At 66.3% G+C, this 16,310-nt stretch overlaps 3 protein-coding genes across 4 annotated transcripts in view; 2 read left to right on the top strand and 1 right to left on the bottom strand.

Annotated features, from left to right (window-relative positions):
• The first annotated feature begins 26 nt into the window (after positions 1-26).
• CHLRE_09g412250v5 (uncharacterized protein) lies at positions 27-4,699 on the top strand. Its single transcript, XM_043066295.1, has 8 exons — positions 27-328; positions 669-869; positions 1,115-1,153; positions 1,647-1,772; positions 2,240-2,423; positions 2,720-2,755; positions 3,146-3,179; positions 3,567-4,699. The coding sequence occupies exons 1-8, from the start codon at positions 152-154 to the stop codon at positions 4,000-4,002; spliced, it is 1,233 nt and encodes a 410-aa protein (XP_042921591.1). The 5' UTR covers positions 27-151; the 3' UTR covers positions 4,003-4,699.
• A 5-nt stretch (positions 4,700-4,704) lies between these two features.
• CHLRE_09g412201v5 (uncharacterized protein) lies at positions 4,705-10,986 on the bottom strand. Of its 2 annotated transcripts, XM_043066293.1 has the most exons (3): positions 10,903-10,986; positions 6,884-10,627; positions 4,705-6,704 (listed from the first exon to the last, which is right to left on the bottom strand). In XM_043066293.1, the coding sequence occupies exons 2-3, from the start codon at positions 10,504-10,506 to the stop codon at positions 5,111-5,113; spliced, it is 5,217 nt and encodes a 1,738-aa protein (XP_042921589.1). In that variant the 5' UTR covers positions 10,507-10,627; positions 10,903-10,986; the 3' UTR covers positions 4,705-5,110. The 2 variants fall into 2 exon arrangements, with proteins under 2 accessions (XP_042921589.1, XP_042921590.1); XM_043066294.1 differs by lacking the exon at positions 10,903-10,986 and having other exon boundaries at positions 6,884-7,326.
• Positions 10,987-11,790: 804 nt separating this feature from the next.
• The window catches only part of CHLRE_09g412175v5 (uncharacterized protein), an 11,376-nt gene continuing 6,856 nt past the window's right edge, over positions 11,791-16,310 (top strand). Inside the window, exons 1-7 of the mRNA XM_043066292.1 lie at positions 11,791-13,682; positions 14,284-14,480; positions 14,711-14,798; positions 14,981-15,070; positions 15,476-15,522; positions 15,765-15,825; positions 16,203-16,291. Of these exons, the coding sequence (XP_042921588.1) occupies positions 12,120-13,682; positions 14,284-14,480; positions 14,711-14,798; positions 14,981-15,070; positions 15,476-15,522; positions 15,765-15,825; positions 16,203-16,291 (2,135 nt within the window). The 5' untranslated portion in view covers positions 11,791-12,119. The remainder of the gene's footprint in view (positions 13,683-14,283; positions 14,481-14,710; positions 14,799-14,980; positions 15,071-15,475; positions 15,523-15,764; positions 15,826-16,202; positions 16,292-16,310) is intronic.

The raw sequence follows: 16,310 nt of genomic DNA, 5'->3' as shown, positions 1-16,310 counted from the left end.
ACGTCTGTGAATGCTTAGAAGCTCGAGCTGCCAGGTCAAGCTGCGAAAGACTACGAGAGTTCAGAGTGCACTGCGCTGAACGCGCCGGAAATGCTGTAAACTTTGTCGAGATACATAACAACAATCTTACTTTGCACTTTACTAAGCAGCCATGTGCTGGGGCTGGTTTGCGCGCAACAAGGGCTATGCAAGCTTGCAGCGGAAGGGCCGCTCGTGCTCGGCGGTTTACCTGGATGCTGTTGATAAGCTGCCATATAACGCCTACACCAGCCTGGTTGGACTCGCCTATGCGGCGCTTTACGCGCCAACGGGCTTCGGCAGCGAGCAGGCAAGCACGCGCGCATGTTCCGACTTTGGGACGCCGATACACGCTTTCAATTATCGCGGTTTGTCAGCATGTTGGAGCCCATGTGCGCAAGCCGCAGTTCCGCGGCACGCACCTGGCGCCCCAGAAGTGGCCAGCGGTCCCCTGCTCCCTCTTACCCCAGCGCCCTCGTACCCCAGCGCCCTCATACCCCGCATGCACAACCACTCTCCCTCCTCTGCCTTCCACCCTCACATCCTCCCCCTCACCTGGTAATCTCCCTGCGCCGTTCACATGATACCAAGCCGCCCACACGAACCAGCCCGAACCACCAACCCCCAAATCCCCGAACTGCCCCGCCCAGGTGTGGAAATACACGGGGCCTCACAGCGTGGTGATGAAGATTGTTTCGGGCATGACCGAGATCCCCTTCCTGGGCGGCATTGCCAATGCGGTGGAGATGGTGGCGACCCGCGGCGGCAACGCGGCGGGCGCCGCCGGCACCCACCTGACCTGTGTGGCACTGCAGCAGGGCTTCGTGTCCCTGGCGTGTCTGTTCATACAGGTGGGGGAGGGTTGTAGATTCCAGCCCAAACTAAACCAAACCAAGCTAAACCGGGGGCTTGGTTGGAGTTGGTAGCAGGGGGGGTGGGGTTTTGAATCGTGGGGTTGACTGCGGTGGGAACGGTCCCATGGTCGTGTGCGGGCGCATGGCCGTGCCCTATGCAAGCCTAACCACAAACTCCCACGCGCTCTTTTCTTCCCCTCACACGCATCCTTCCTAACCTCTCCCGTCCGCCTCCCCCGCAGGTAGCGCTGCCGGCCTCCATGCTTCTGGAGTGGGTGCAGGTGCGGCAGTGTGGGGGAAGAACGCGGGGGTGGAGGGGTTTGCAAATTCCAGCCCAAACTGAACCAAACCAAGCTAGGGGGGAGAATACAGCCAGTCATGGACGGAGTGATTACCGTAAATGGGGGGCGATGTGCGAGGTGGAGGGACGATTGTGGGGGACGATCTGGGACTAATGCAAATGCACTGCACAGTGATTCCAGCAGCTGCATCGCCCCAGCCTCCATCGCAGCCCGGGGCACTCAGTTGAACGCTGCCTGGCGAGTTTCTTTGTTTGTGAGCAGTGGAACATCCACACCACTCCCCTCGCCTGCCACACCCCTGGAGGATGCCGCCTCCTTCAACCACATCTTAACTCCCTATCCCTCTCTCGCTATACACACCTCCTCATCCCCCCCATTACTTGGCCAATCATGAGTGTCAACCACCCCGTTTAGTCTGGTCTGGTATCTACACCCCCGCCCCCCCATCCCGCCCCCCCCCCCCCAACTGCAGGAGGGCGCCTCCTCCTTCAACGACCTGTTCGACGTACCCGCCGACGTGCCGCTGCGCCAGCCGGCGGTGCTGCTGGTCAGCAAGTCCGTGGCGTCCGCCTACGTGCTGTACTGGATCCACAGGAGGGTGGGTGATGGGGTATGCGGGTGGGGGTGGGGGCTTGGGGGCAGGAGGTGGTGGGTGGTGGTGGTGGTGGTGGTGGTGGTGGTGGTGGTGGGTAAACACCAGCCCAAACTAAACCAAAACCAACGAAAACGAGCGGAGCACAGGCAGAGGTGTTAGTTGCAAACGATAATACTTGTGGGATGTGTGGGGGGGGTTGCAAGGATGTTTGGAAAAGCGGTACAGGATGCACTGAAGACTGCAGACGAATTCGTTCGGGGGGGAGGGGGAGGGGGGACACGGGGAACATGGGAAGAGGTCGTGTAGACGGAGGATGCGGAGAGGCGAAACTGACGTCGCGCTACGACGACAACCGACAACTCGCCCTCTCCTCCCACTGCCACCCTTTGCCTCCGTGCATCCTTGACTGCCCCACATCAACCAACCAACCAACCAACCAACCAATCCATTACCAACCGCCCAACCGCCAGGACGCAACCTGCGCGCTGTACATGCTGGTGGCCGCCCACCACCTCGCCATCAACCGCTGCCGTACAGCCGCCGTACTGGCGGGCGTCACGGCTGTGTCGTACATGTGCGGCATCGCGCTGGCGTACCTGGTCACACTTGTGGTCATTGCGCGATGCGCCAACCCCCAGGAGGTGGTGCTGTCGGGTGAGTGCTGGGGGAGGGGGGGTTGGGGAGGGGGCTTTGGGGGGGGGAGGTGGGGAGGGTGAGGGTAAAGGGTGGGGTTGAGGGTGAGGCGGTGGGGGGGGTGAGTGCTGTCGAGTGAGGGTGACGGGGCTGGCTGATGCGGGTGGCGGCCCCTGAAACCCCACCTGCGCAATCGCCACGGCCGTCCAACACGCGGCATACCGCACACATGCTCCCGCGGCATCCCCCACCTCTCCCAACAACGACAACACGTGCTATCTCCGCTCTGATGACGGTGTGCCGGTGTGTGTGCGCAGGTGCGGGAGCGCTGTTCATCCTGGATGTGGACGACGGTGAGCGACTGTGTGTGTGTGTGTGTGTGTGTGTGTGTGTGTGTGTGTGTGTGTGTGTGTGTGTGTGTGTGTGTGTGTGTGTGTGTGTGTGTGTGTGTGTGTAGGGTGGGTGCGTGTGTAGGGTGCGTGTGTGTGTTTGTGTGTGTGTAGGGGTTGTGTGTTCGGGTTTGATCGTGTGACATGTTGTGGCCTGGGGTGGCCTGAGGCAGTGCCGTTCGTGGGTCAATGAAACGAAATTCGGACCGACACGTGCCGCCACACGTTGCCGCCACACGTTGCTGCTCTCTGTCGGTTCGTGTGTTACAAACCGTCTTGCACACAAACACGCGCACATGCCCCGGCGGTCACCCTGCCCTCCCACGCGTGTGTGTGTCTCCGTGTGCCCCGCAGTGCTCACCCTCACGAGCGAGAGCTTCTTTGACAGGTGTGTGCCGGCCCAACGGGATTGTTGTCTGTGTGAACGCCTGTTGAGGAGGAAAGCGGGGGGGGAATTTGTGTGTGTGTGGAGATGTACGTGCTACAGAACTGCATGCGCCTATGTAAGTGATCAGACGCATGTGTGTCCGTAAGTGCCACACACACGCACACGTACCTGGCGGAGCGGGCTCGAACACCCCACACGTGGCCGCTCCAAGCGACGTGCTTAACGCAGGTGCCGCCTCCGCCCTGGCACTCCCTTTCTCTCCTCCTCTCTACCTGACCTCCTCCCTTCTTCTCCTCCCTTCTTCTGATTCCTTTTTCCCCTTCTTCTTTTCTTGACCCTGCCGTTGCTGCCGTTGATGCCCTGTTACCGTTGACGCCGACGCCGCAGTGTCAAGGACCTCATGAAGCAAGACGAGGAGGACCGCGCCGCGCGCAACGCAGCCGAGGACGCGGAGGCGGGCCTGCTCCCCGCGCCCCACTCCCAGCAGCACCCACACACGGCAGCAGCCGCAGCCGCAGCCCCGGCCACCACAGCCACAGCCACAGCGCGGGCTGCAGCGGAAGACGAAGCGGCGGCGGCGGCGGCAGATGCAGCAGGAGCTGCGGAAGACGAAGAGGTCATCGGCGACGAGCCGTCCGACTACCCGCTGGTCTGGTTGGGTTTCCTGTTCGTACTGGCGCTGGTGGGCTTCTGGACGTACTTCCTGTACCGCCTGCACATCCACCCCGAGCGGCAGGTGGAGCCCGACGCCGCCGCGCCGCCGCCGCTGGAGGGCGGCTGGGGGCTGCAGCAGCAGCTGCTGCAGCTGCCGCTGCTGCAGTAGCTGTGGGGTGGTGGGGATGATGCTGGCGGTGGCCAGGTGGACTAGCAGCGTGCGGTGAAGTGGGTGTCGGAAACGGCTGATAGAAACATGGATGCATGGAGGGAGGGAGGGGGGGTGGTACATGCTGCCGGTGTGTATCTCGCCACAGCAGCCGGACACGATGGATGATGGATGTTGGATGCGAGGGCGGCCCATGGTCGCGGCGGCAGCGGCGGTTTTTATCGGTTGTTACAATGCGTTTGCATGGAGGTTGCACGGAGGTGCATGGGGCTGCTGTCTTGGCGTGTGGGCCACTGGGCCTGGTGGTGTGGTGCGGCATGCTTGGGCTAGCGCGAGCCTGTGTGAGCGCGCGCAGAGACCCATGATTGCGGCCGCATTGATGGGTTGATGAGCCAATGGACCGGTATGGTGGGCTGGCCGTTGTATGGTTTGGCAGGAAGTAAGCATGCGTGCTGGCGCATGGCTCGCGGCGGCCAGGGACATGCATTTCGGTCTTTGCGGATGGAGTGCCACGGACCCCTACCTATAGTTAGGTCAAAGCGAGCATTTCAGCTTGTTTGGCGTACGGTGCTCGATTGCGAGCGAAGCTGCTGGGCAACTGGGGCGGTGTGCGGCGAGACGAGTAACACGCACGCGCACCGGCGGCGGGCCACGTACTTGCGTTGCCCGCCGGCTGCTGGTGTAATGCCTGATGCTGCAAGTCCATTGTGAACACGACCCACCACGCGTCCACGTCCCGCCGATCCAGTCCCTTCAGTTCTGCCACTCACTGCCTCACTGCTCACTGCCTGTCTGCCGCCCAAGCCAACGCCGCGCCTGGCCGCCAACCGCCAGGCCGCTTTTATCGGCGGCCGCCACCCTTGACCCACCAACGACACGCGCGTAGCTAGCACTGCGCACCGTATGCAGCACCCATCATCTCGACTTGGCAGCACGGCACCACTCGTCGTTGTAGTCGTTGATTCCTCCTCAGCCCGCCTATCACTGAGCGCTTGCCTCCAGGCCCTCACATGCCCTCTCAAACGCTTCGGTGCTTCAGCCAGTTGGACTGCCGCCCCAGCGCCCTCGCTCTCTCCACTCTCATACCGTGTCAACCCCTAGCTACCTTCTAGCGCCCCCCCACCCACCCCACCCCTCCGCCCCCTCCGCCCATGTACTTGGACTCGAGCGCCTCCAGCGCCTCCGCCTGTGACGCCGTCAGGCCATCCATGGACGCCTCTTCGGTCGCCGCGGCGGCTGCGGGTCTTCCTGCTACTGCCCCAGGCGCCGCTGCTACTGCCGCTGCTGCTGCTACTGCTGCTACAGCCGGAGCCGCCAGGACCGCGCCCTCCTCGTTGCTGCCCCTCGCCACAACACCTACTGCCGCGGTCGGCGTATCCCCTGGTGCCACAAATTTCACCGTGGTCGGGGCGGCGAAGCCGTGTGCGAACGGCGGTGGCGCATGCTTGCTGCTGACCCCAACAGCCGCAGCAGCAGCAGCTGTGGAACCAGCCCCCGCGGCTCCAGCAGCGCCGCCCGCAGCTGATGACCCCAGTGCGGCTGCTGCGGGCGCGGCTGCGCCGAGTGGCGAGCAGGCGGCCGAGCCCAGCAGCAGCAGCGGCGGAAACGGCGACGCGAGCTCCAGCGCCGGGGCGGCGGTGGTGTTGGCTGGCGACGGCGCGGGAGCAGGCGACGGTGCGGGGGCAGGGCTCGGAACTGCTCCCGACATGGCGGCAACAACAACCGCATTGGCATTGGCAGCAGTAGCAGCATTGGTTGCGGCAGTAGCTGCAGTAGGAGGGGCCTTCACCGCGGAGGCGGTGCCGCCTACTGCTGCTGCTGCTGCTGCTACTGCTAGTGCCTCGTGGCGCGGTGCGACACGCTGCTGCTGCCGCCGTGGGTTGACAAACGCCGCACCGGCGGCAGCGCTGGCGCCCACAGGTCTCGGCCGCTTGCCTGCTGGCTGGGCAGCGGCGGCTGCAGCGACGGCCGGTGGCTCGACCGCAGCAGCGGGGGCAGGCGCGCTTGCACTGTTGCCCAAAGAAGTCAAGTCTTGCGGCTTGGCTACAGCCGCTGTAGCCGCTGGCCTCTCAACCAGATCCGGACGCTGCTGTGGCGGCGGCTGCAGCTGCTGCTGCCGGGTGTGCGGCTGCGGATGCAGCTGTTGCTGCCTCGCCACACCCAGGGGGCCGGGCGCCCGGAACTCCCCAACACCTCCACCTCCTCCAGTCCGACCGCCGCCGCCACCACCAGCAGCTCCGCCTTCGGCCCCTGTAGCCGCGACGGCCTTGCGCCGTGCCGCCATCCTCACCGCCATTGCCTCCGCAATGCTCATGCCTCCCCCCGCCGCGGCAGCCGCAACGCAAGCAGCGGCACCGGTGCCGGCGGCAGCCCCCGCCTGATGCTCCCCACCACCACCACCGCCGCCACCATCGCCTTGCGGCTCCCGGCGGCGCTTGCGGCCCGCTGCAGATGAAAAGCCAGATGCGACACCAGAGCCCGCTGCCCCCGCTGCCCCCGCTGCCCCCGCTGCCCCCGCTGCCCCCACTGCCCCCGCTGCTGTAATTGTGCCAGTCAGCAATGGTGCTAGTGGGTGCGCTGCTGCTGCCGGCGGAGGCGGCGGCTGCGGCGGCTCCAGGCCGCCAGTGGCTGCCGCCCACTCCTGAAGGGCGGGCGGCGGCGTGCCGTCTACAGCGGCACGGGCGGCCAGCGACCGCCAATACCTGCAGGTTGCAGTGGCGGTGGTGGCGGCAGTAGTGGCGACAGATTGCGGAAATTGTGCCACGCGTTGCAGTGGGTACGGATGCATGGCGGCGCGATTTCCGCACTCCGCCGCAACATTGGCGGAGCTCGCGCGTACCGTAAGCGAAGCAGACCACGTGTAAGGCACGCACGCACGCACCTGTCGGCGGCGCGGCGGCGGCTGGCCGCACCAAAGTGAGCCGCCTCCTGCACCAGCACCCCCACCACCCGCAGCAGCGCCGCCCGAGCCGCCGGGTGCGACGCCGGCAGGTTCACTGGCGGCGGCGGTGGTGGCGGCGGCGGCGGCGGTGCGCCGCCACCCCGGCGCCCACATCTACAGCCAGAGGCAGCGGCACCGTTACAGCCGCCGCCGCCGCCGCCGCCGCCGCTAGTGCTACTGCCGCTGCTATACAGGCTCAGGTCGTCTGTGAGGAAGCTGGCGACGTAGTAGTAGGCACGTGGGCAGCAGGTGGCGCAGCGGCGCGGCTGTGGCGGCTGTAGTTGAGGCGGAGGAGGCGGCGGTCGGAGGTGAGGGAGGGCCTGGTGCTGCTGCTGCCACCCCACAGCAGCCATTGCTACGCCTACAGCGGTGGGAGGTGCCGGACATGGCGCAGGCGGCGGCTGTAGCAGTGCTGCCGGCGGTTGCTGTGGCGGGGGCGCCTGGTGAGGCGGCGGCTGCATGGGCTGCATTTGAGGAGGTGGCGACGGCTGCGGCGGCGCTGATGGTAGTGGTACCGGGAATGAGACCAGCAGTGGCGGTGGCTGCGGTGCGGCCATCCTCCCCAGTAGTGGCGGCTGTGCCGTCTCCCGCTCCTGATCCTGCTCCTGCTCTTGATGCTGAGGCGATGGCTCCGGCGGCGGCGGCTCCTGCTGCTGCGATTGCTCCTGCTCCTGAAGGAGCTGCAGCTGGTTCAGCGGCAGCTGCTCCGACACTGACTGCGACTGTGATGGATGCTGCTGCGATGGCGGCTGCTGCTGCTGCTGTGACACCTCCAGCGGCGTCAGCGGCAGGGGCTCCAGAAGCACGACAGCTTCGTCCACCTTGGGTGGCGCCGCAGGTGCTGCAGGTGCTGCAGGTGTGGCGGCAGGTGCGGCAGCAGGTGCCACCGCTGCCGTGGGCTCGGGTTCAGCCGGCCCAGTGCTGCCGAAAGGTGCGCCTTCACCAGCGCCGCCTGCACCGCCGCCGTCCGCAGCACCAGCCTCCTCTATAGCCTGCCCACAGCGCCCTCTGCCGCCGCCGCCGCCGCCGCCCGTTCGAGACCTCTTGCTGCTGCTAGCACCAGTAGTGACGCCGCTGCTGCTGGCGGCCCGCTTCGCAAACAGCGACTTGGGTTGCTGTGACTGCGGCGCCTCGGGAGCTGTAGCGGCCGTAGCAGCAGCGCCCGTCGTTGGGACAGTCAGCAGTGGAGGCCGAGAGGGCAGCGGCACCGGCTGTAGCAGCAGCTGCTGGCGCCCGCGCGCCTGTGCTACTGCCGCTTTGTCCGAAACTCCATGATTTGCGGCTGCTGGTGATCTTGTGCCGGCAGCGCTGGCGGCGGCAGCGGCAGCGGCAGCGGCAATGGCCGCCGGCACCGCAGCTGCCACTGGATCCGATGCAGTCGGCCCCACAGGCTCACGGCCGCCCTCCTCCTCCCCTTCTGCGTGGTGATGATGTTGCAGCTGCCGCAGCTGCTGCCTCAAGGACTCGGCTGCGGCGGCAGACGAGGGTCCCAGCATCCGCCGCCGGCAGCCGCTGCCGCGCCGCCGCTGCTGCACACCGCCAGTGCCAATGGGGCTGTCAGTCGGCTGCTGTGGTGGCTGCGGCGGCGGCGGCAGAGGCGGCGGCGGCGGCGATGGCGGCGGCTGGACAGGTGCTGATGCTGCGGCCGGTGCCGCAGCCTGTGTGAAGGCGGCTGCGTCGGTTGACACGGCAGCGTGATCCACGGCGGTAACGGCCGAAGGCGGCAAGGGCCGCTGGAGGCCTCCTGCTGCTGCTGATACCTCTACGTCCGCCTCCGCCATAACCAGTAGAGGCGGATGTGTCGGCGCTCCTGCCGCTGCCCCCGCCGCCGCCGCAGCCGCCATCGGTTGCTGCAGCGCCCCACACGCGGCCGCTGCCTCGGCCGCCGCCGCCTGCAATTTTTCTTCCGCCTCCGCCACTGCCACCGCCTCTGCCTCCTCTTGTGCCTGCTCTGCCGCCTCTAGTGCCTGAGCTGCGTCCGCCTCCGCCACCGCTGCCGCCTCTGCCTCCTCCTGCGCCCGCTCTGCCGCATCATCTTGTACCCCTCTCGCCGCTGCCACCACTGCTGCCGTCTCAGCCGCCGCCGCCATTGCTGCCGCCGCCGCTTCCTCCTGCCCTGCCTCTGCCTCGGCGTCCTCCTCCGCCGCCACCGCCGCCGCATCCTCCGCACTCAGCCGCACCGTCAGCAGCAGCGGTGCCCCGTCGCGGCCCACACAGCGGAAGGGCGCCGCCGCCACCAGGCAGCGCGAGCCACCCACCACCGCCACACGCAGACCCAGCCGCTGTAGCAGCCGCTGGTGCTGTTGCTGTTGCTGTTGCTGCTGCTGTTGCTGGTGCTTGTGGTGTTGATGCTGCGGCGCCGCCATTGCACCGCCGCTGGAAGCCCTGATGGCGGTGCTCGGAAAGGGCCCTGAGCACAGCACCGGGCGGCGGCTGCAGCCTGACGCCTGCTGCGGCAGCGATGGCGGCGGCATTACTGGGGGTGGGGGCCCGGGAAGTGTTGCTGCTGGTCCCAATTGAACCGTCATCACCTTTGCAGCGGGTGGGAGCACCGCCGCTCGCTGCTGGTGCTGGTGCTGTTGGTGCTGGTGCTGCTGCTGCGATGGCGGCTGGTACGTGTATTTATGTGGCTGCTGCGGCTGCGGTGCGTAGATCGTGCTTCCTGCTGCTGGCGGTTGTGGCGGCGGCGGCGGCGGCGGCCATTGGTGTCGCTGCGGGTCCAGCGGGTACTGCCGCTGCGGCTGCTGGGGTATGTGGTGAAGGTGCTGCAACCCACGTACTGCATGCGGCGGCACTGGTTGCGGCTGCGGTGGTGGTTGCGATTGTGGCCCAGCCTTTACACCGCCGCCGCCACCGCCGCCGCCTCCGCCACCACCGGGTGCCGCTGTGCTGGCGGCGGCGGCGGCGGCGGCATGTGGCGGTTGCGCCCATGAGCCGAAGCTGCCGCTCGCTGGGGGCGGCTCCTGTACCTGCGGCCCCTGCGGCCCCCGCGGCCCCCGCGGCCCCTGCCCCTGATGCGGCCCTTGCCCCTGCCCCTTCCCCTGCCGCCCCTGCGGCCCCGGCCCGTATGCGTGCAGTGGACTTGGTGCTGGTGCTGCTGCCGCTGCCGCCGTAGCTGCTGCCGGACCGCCGCGCCACGGCGGCTGCTGGTGCGGGGGGTGGTGCTGGTGTTGGTGAGGGTGCTGGTGCGGGTGCTGCTGCGCCCAATGGGTGTGATGATGCGGCGGAGGGGCTTGTTGCTGTTGCGCACTGCGAGGTCCCGCAGCAGCAGCTGCAGCGCCCATGCTCTGGCCCCGCTGCGAGTGCTGCTGCGGGTTGGGCTGGTGATGATGGGATTGGTGGTACTGGTGCTGGTGGTGGTGGTGTTGCTGGTGTGAATGGCGTGCTTGACACGACATAGCAGCAATGTGCGGCACAGGTGCACCTGCTGCTGCTGCTGGGCCCGCCGCACACGTGCCACCGCCAGGCGGAGCAGCCCCTGCTGGCCCTGCAGCCCCTGCCCAGTTGAATCCACCACCGCCGCCACCGCCACCGCCACCGCTCATGCTGTGCACTCCTGCCATGTTGCCAGCTGCTACAACAGTGGCCTGCTGCGGCTGCTGATGCTGCTGCATGTTGATGTGGGTGGGTCGGCGGCAGGTGCGGCTGCACTACTGCTGGCAATCACTGCGGCTGCGGCTGAGGCTGTGGCCGCGGTGGCGGCGGCGGTGGAAGGCGCTGGGAAGGAGGGCGCGTGGGAGGAGCTACAGGTGGAGCACGGCGGGGGAGCAGTGGGAAGCCGGGCACACCCCAGCCCACAAGCAGCATCCACAGCGCGCAGATAGATGCTCAAGCGCACATGGCGCGCAACAGCAACCTGCCTGTCGGATGTAAAGCGGCATGTGAGGCAGGCGTGGGAGGTGCTTCGTTCGTTCGCGCGAGGAAACCGGCCAGAGAACTTGACTTTCAGAATAGCCCACCTGGTTCTCCGTGTGATCTTCAGCTACTGCATCTACTCAGCATCATGCCGTCGTAACACGGCGCCTACGGCGTCGAAGTTATGCGTGAGGCGATAGCTGGTTCAGTTTTGGCGGGAACGCCGCAAGTCCTGGTGTGGTCCGGCGGTGTGTGCAACTGCACAACGTACGCGTGGTGGTGATCGCGTAGCAGCAGGCCTCACGGATCCCATATTTGTCGCTCGGCGAGTTTGCAAAACGGCACGCCCATTTTGGCTTCCCCCTCGTTCCCCTTTCCGCCTCACGAGGGGCCGCAGGGGTCTAGCCAAACCACAGCCCCCCTTCCACCCCCTCACACCCACCACCCGGCTCCCCAGCGCCCACCCCGCGTTGCTTGTAGCCTGCAGCCCACGGCGACTTCAGTGGCGGATTCAAGGCACGCCAACCGCAACTTCCATACAACGTCCCTACACCTGCCCGCCGGCCCCTGTCCTGGCTTATGCAGGCCTCTGCGTGCTCCGCGCTCTCGGTTCACCCGCCGGCTTCCTCCTCGCAGCGCTGGAGCACGTACGTAAGCCGCAGCAGGAGCCGCGAGCGAGCTCTCGACCTCGGGGCCGCTGCCCCTCCGCCCTAGCTTTGACGCGCTCGAGTCGGGTCGAACCCGGATTCCGCGTCGCGATGTATGGAGCACGTAAGCCGCAGGAGCCTCGAGGGAACCTTCTGTCTGACACCTGTCTCCGGCGGGCCGCTGCCTCAGTGCTACAGACCGACCCGCGGACCGCGATGGGGGAGCGACCGCGCGCGAGCGTTCGAATGCATGCATGGGCTGCTGCGAGAAACATTGGGACGCCCTTGGACGCCGCCTCGCTGTAATCGAATGCGCTCAATTGATAGCAAGCGCATTAAATGCTTCAGGCGCATTTTGCTGACTGGTCTGTGAACGCGAGCTACGCGAGCACAAAGCACAACCGGTGCAAAGGCTTGCAAGCCAATTATACTTGCAATTTGGTTAGATAGCTAGGCGTGGCCTCGGTGACCCACGCTCCCGACCAAGCGGGGCCTAAGCAGCACCGCCGCCGGGTCAACGCACGCGCGGGGCGGCTTCTGTCCGCCTGCGCCCCCGGCAGCGGAAGACCCACGCATCGCACCTCACAGCAGCGCGCTAGGGCTGGATGGCTGATGCTGGAGGCATCCGCCGCTAGCTGGTGACACGCACCCACACGGACACAGCTACGTACGGAATGGAGCGGCTGAGGTCGCACCCGCCGCTTCCGCGCACGGCGGGGGTGTATCGCGAGGGGGAGCAGGGGGCGCAGGGGGCGCAGAAGGTGGAGGAGGGGCAGGAGGAGCAAGCGAGACAGGAGGCGCAGGAGGGGCGGGAGGAGCGTGCGGGCGCGACGGAGGCCGGCGGGCATAGGGAGGCAGTAGCAGCGAAAGCAGTTGAGACCGCAGCCGCGGCTGCAGCTGAGGCTGCGGCGGAGGAGGGAGATGTGGCAGGTGGAGTAGGGACGTGGGGGAACGGAGAGCTGGAGCGGCGCGGGCAGCAGCAACCCAGCAGCAGTGCGGGCGTGGCGGTGGCGGCTGGTGGCGGCGGCAGCAGCAGCAACAGCAGCAGCGCCGATGTGGGTCAGGTCGCAGCGGCTGCTGAGTCAATGGCGCCTGCGCCGCCGCCGGCTGTAGCAGCGCTGCTGCCTGCACCGCGGCGGAGCAGCGGCGGCTGCAGCTACCGCAGCTGCAGCAGTAGCGCCGAGCAGCCCAAGAACGGCAGTAGCAGCAACGCGGCTGAAGGCGGTGGCCGCCTCTACATGCCCGGCTATGATGGCGTATTCGGAAGCATGCTACAGCTGCAGCCTCATCATGCCGCCGACAGTGCTGCTGCCGCGCCAAATGACGGCGGCGACAGCGTTGGTGGCGGCGGCGGCGCCGCCATTGCAGGGGTCGGCCGCCGTAATACCGGTGCTGCCTCTGCTACCGCTGTCCCCGGTTGTGTCGGTGCGGGCGTGCCGCAACAGCCGTCCGCAGCAGTGGCGGCGGCGCGGCCTGGGCTGCTGCCAGAGACTCCAGCGGCGGGTGAACAGCACGCGGCAGTGGCAGTAGCAGCAGCAGCGCCCGCCGCCGTGATTCATGTGGTGCGGCATGGCACTGGCAGTAGCACATACCAGCACGGCAGTAGTAGTGGCGTGCTGGGCAGTAGCAGTGAGGCGGCGGCGGCGGTGGGGCTGCTACAGCCGCAGCAGTACGGCGAGCAGTCAAGTGGACGGCAGGCGCCTGAATCACCCACGGCTGTAGCAGCGGCGGCGCTGGCGGAGGCGTTGCTCGCGCCCGACTCCGATTCCGAACTGGATCCGGGTTTGGATCCAGCCAGTGATGACGACGGGGCTGGTGGGGCAGTGCTGCTGGACGGTGGGGAATACGAGGCGGTGGCGGCAGATGATGAGTCGGCAGCAGCAGCAGCAGCGAGTGCTACAGCCGCGCCACCATCAGCCGCGGCTCCTGCTACAGCCGCTACTGCCGCCACCACTGCAGCAGTGAAGTCCTCCGCTGCTGCTACAGCCGCAACCGCCATGGAGTCTGCCTTCTCCAGCGCCTCACCTCTGCTAGCGATGTCGCCAAGGGAGGAGGACGACGTCTTTGTGGAAGCGGCGCCGCCGCCGCCACCGCTGCTGCCGTCTTTCTTTGCCGCTGCTACTCCTGCGGTCGGCGCCGGCGGCATTGGAGCAGATGGTGGTGGTGGCGGCGGTGGGCTCGTTAGCGCTCAGGGCTGCTGCACCACCCTCATCCAGCGGCCGCCGGCAGACACACGGGTGAGCGCTATCGAGAGGGTCATCAGCAGGTTGATTGACCGGGGGCGGGCGCGGGTTGCGGGTTGCGGGGGAGGGGGTAGCTAGCTGCGGTTGGGGCTTGGCACAAGAGCAGGAGGGGAGGAGAAGGCCGGGAAGGGGGGAATGAAGGTGGGCGAGGGGACCAAAGCAGCACGGGGAAAGAGGAGGAAAGGGGCTTGACGGCGGTTGCGTCACGAGGTGAGGGCGTCATCATCGTCGAGGATTACGCAGGGGCTTCGGAGGCGTGGTCATCCTGGATCGCTGATTACGGTGTCGTTTTACTTGCCATTTTCCTTCGTGTCGCCAGTCGCCCGCTTACTAGGCTTGTTAGCGATCGATTTGATGTCTAGAAATGCGCTTTCCGCTGGCCCGACTCGTTGTCGCATTGCGTGCCGACGCCCGCGGCAGCTGCACCCCTGCAGCTGCCGCAGCGCCCTCGCCGCCCCCTCCTCCCTCCTGCGCCGCCCCATATCCGCACACCCATGCCGCTTCCCACCCATATCAAACCCCGAACCAAACCAAATCACCAACATCATCAGAATCCCAACATAAACCGAAACAACTCGACGATGACACCGAACAGGCCAGTCGCGCCCAGCTCCCCGCCGATTATGATGCACGTGCCTGGCGGTTGCTGCTGCGGATGGCGGCGGCGGCGGCGGCGTTTGCGGCGTTTGCGGCGGCGGTGGCGGCGGCGCTGGTGGCTTTAGTAGGCTGGCGGCGGCTTGGGTGGCTGGTGGCGGGGGCGGAGCTGGCGTTTGCGGTGTACTTCCGACACCGGTGGGTCGCTCGCTTGTCGCCGGCTCGGGTTGGGTGTTCGGGTGCTGGCTCTGGGGGACGGGCGGGACTCCACATCACACATCGACAGGCCCATCCATCCACCGTTCCCTCCCGCTCCTGACCCCCTCGCCCCCTCCCTCTCTCCCTCCTCCCCACACCCTCCTCTGCCCCGCACCCCCACCACTCCAACCACCCCCACCTCCACCACCCCACCACAACCACGGCTCCAGCTACGCGGCCCTGAACGCCACTCCGCCGCCGCAGCACCACCGGCCCGAGCGCCACGACGGCCTGGCCGCATTCCACCGCCTGTTGCAGGTGAGCATGCGTGTGCGTGTGGGGCTGTGTGGGGTGCAGTGTGGCCCTAAACCCTCACCCACTGCCGCTCGCCCCTAGCTCATCCCTCTTACCGACCACCTGCCTCCTCCCTCCTCCCACTCTCCCCCCTAACTCTCTCTCCCACTCCGCCTCCCCCCTCCCCCGCCTCCCCCCTCCTCCAGATCATCCGCTGCTGCCCCGCCTCCTTCCTGGACCCAGCCGACTTCCTCAGCCCCTGGTTCTGTGGCGCACCCACATCGCGAATAAAGCAGGTGCGCGCGATGGTGTGTGTGCATGTGTTTGTATGTGTGTGTGTTTGTGTGCAGTGTGTGTATGTACGTGTATATGTTTGTGTGCGCGTGTATGTGTGTGTGTGTGTGTGTATGTACGTGTATATGTTTGTGTGCGCGTGTATGTGTGTGTGTGTGTGTGTGTGTGTGTGTGTGTGTGTGTGTGTGTGTGTTATTTGCAGGGGGTAGTGAATGGGCCGGGGACGGACGTGTGCGTGTGCATGTTTGTGGAGCATGGTCCTCCACGGCACGCTCTCCTTGATATCATTTTCTTCGTCGACCCTCCTGGGCTTCTGTGGTACGGTAACGCGCGCGGAGACAATTTCCTCGTGATTTCCCCCGTCCCTCTCTCCCACCCCCAACCCCCCACCCCCCGCGCCTCTTCAGGGCAATCTGGCGGACCTGATTGCGTACGGCTTCTTCTACAAGAGCAGGTGGGGCCGTGGGAGTGGGGGAGGAGAGGGGTGAGGCAGGGCGGCAGCGACGGCTGGAGGTCTGGTCGCCGTGGTGCAAACGCCCCGCCCTACACACGCCGCGACGTACACGCCCCGAATATATGTTTGTACACGCATACACGGCACCCCTGATGCTGCGTACGGCTGTACGGCTGTACGGCAAATACACACACACACGGCCACACACACACACACCCACACCCTGTACACCTGACAAGCAGGCACGGCATGGAGGCTGCGGGTCAGGGCGGCCTGCTGCGTCAGTGCGTCATCGAGCTGCAGGTGCGTGTGTGTGTGATGAGGGTTTGTGTAGGTGTGGCGCGCGTGTGTGTGTGTGTGTGTGTGTGTGTGTGTGTGTGTGTGTGTGTGCAGAGGTGTGTGTGTATGTGTGTGTATGTGTGTGTATGTGTGTGTGTGGAGGTGTGCAGCGTGTGTCTGGATGAGGTGGTCATCTGCCCGCACAGTTAAGGAACTTGCGTAACGGAGTTCTCATCGAGCTGCAGGTACGCGTGTGTGTGGAGGTGTGTGGTGGGTGGGTGATGAGGTCGTCGTCTGCCCGAACATTCAAGGGGGAATCTGCGTCATCAGGGAACTGCAAACGCCCCAGCACCCCCGCCACTGCCCCCACACCCCCACACCCACACCCACCCCCACAACAGGCGGCTCTGCGCATCTCGGTGCCGCCGGGCCGCACTCCCGGTCTGAGGTGCATGTACCACCTGTGGGAGCCGCTCAGGGCGGCGTACAGGTGGGGAGGGGTGGGGGTG

Source organism: Chlamydomonas reinhardtii, chromosome 9 (genome assembly GCF_000002595.2).
Source record: "Chlamydomonas reinhardtii strain CC-503 cw92 mt+ chromosome 9, whole genome shotgun sequence".
In the NCBI taxonomy this organism is placed as follows: domain Eukaryota; kingdom Viridiplantae; phylum Chlorophyta; class Chlorophyceae; order Chlamydomonadales; family Chlamydomonadaceae; genus Chlamydomonas; species Chlamydomonas reinhardtii.
The sequence above is the reverse complement of the archived record's forward strand: the minus strand, read 5'-3'. Positions and strand labels throughout refer to the sequence as shown.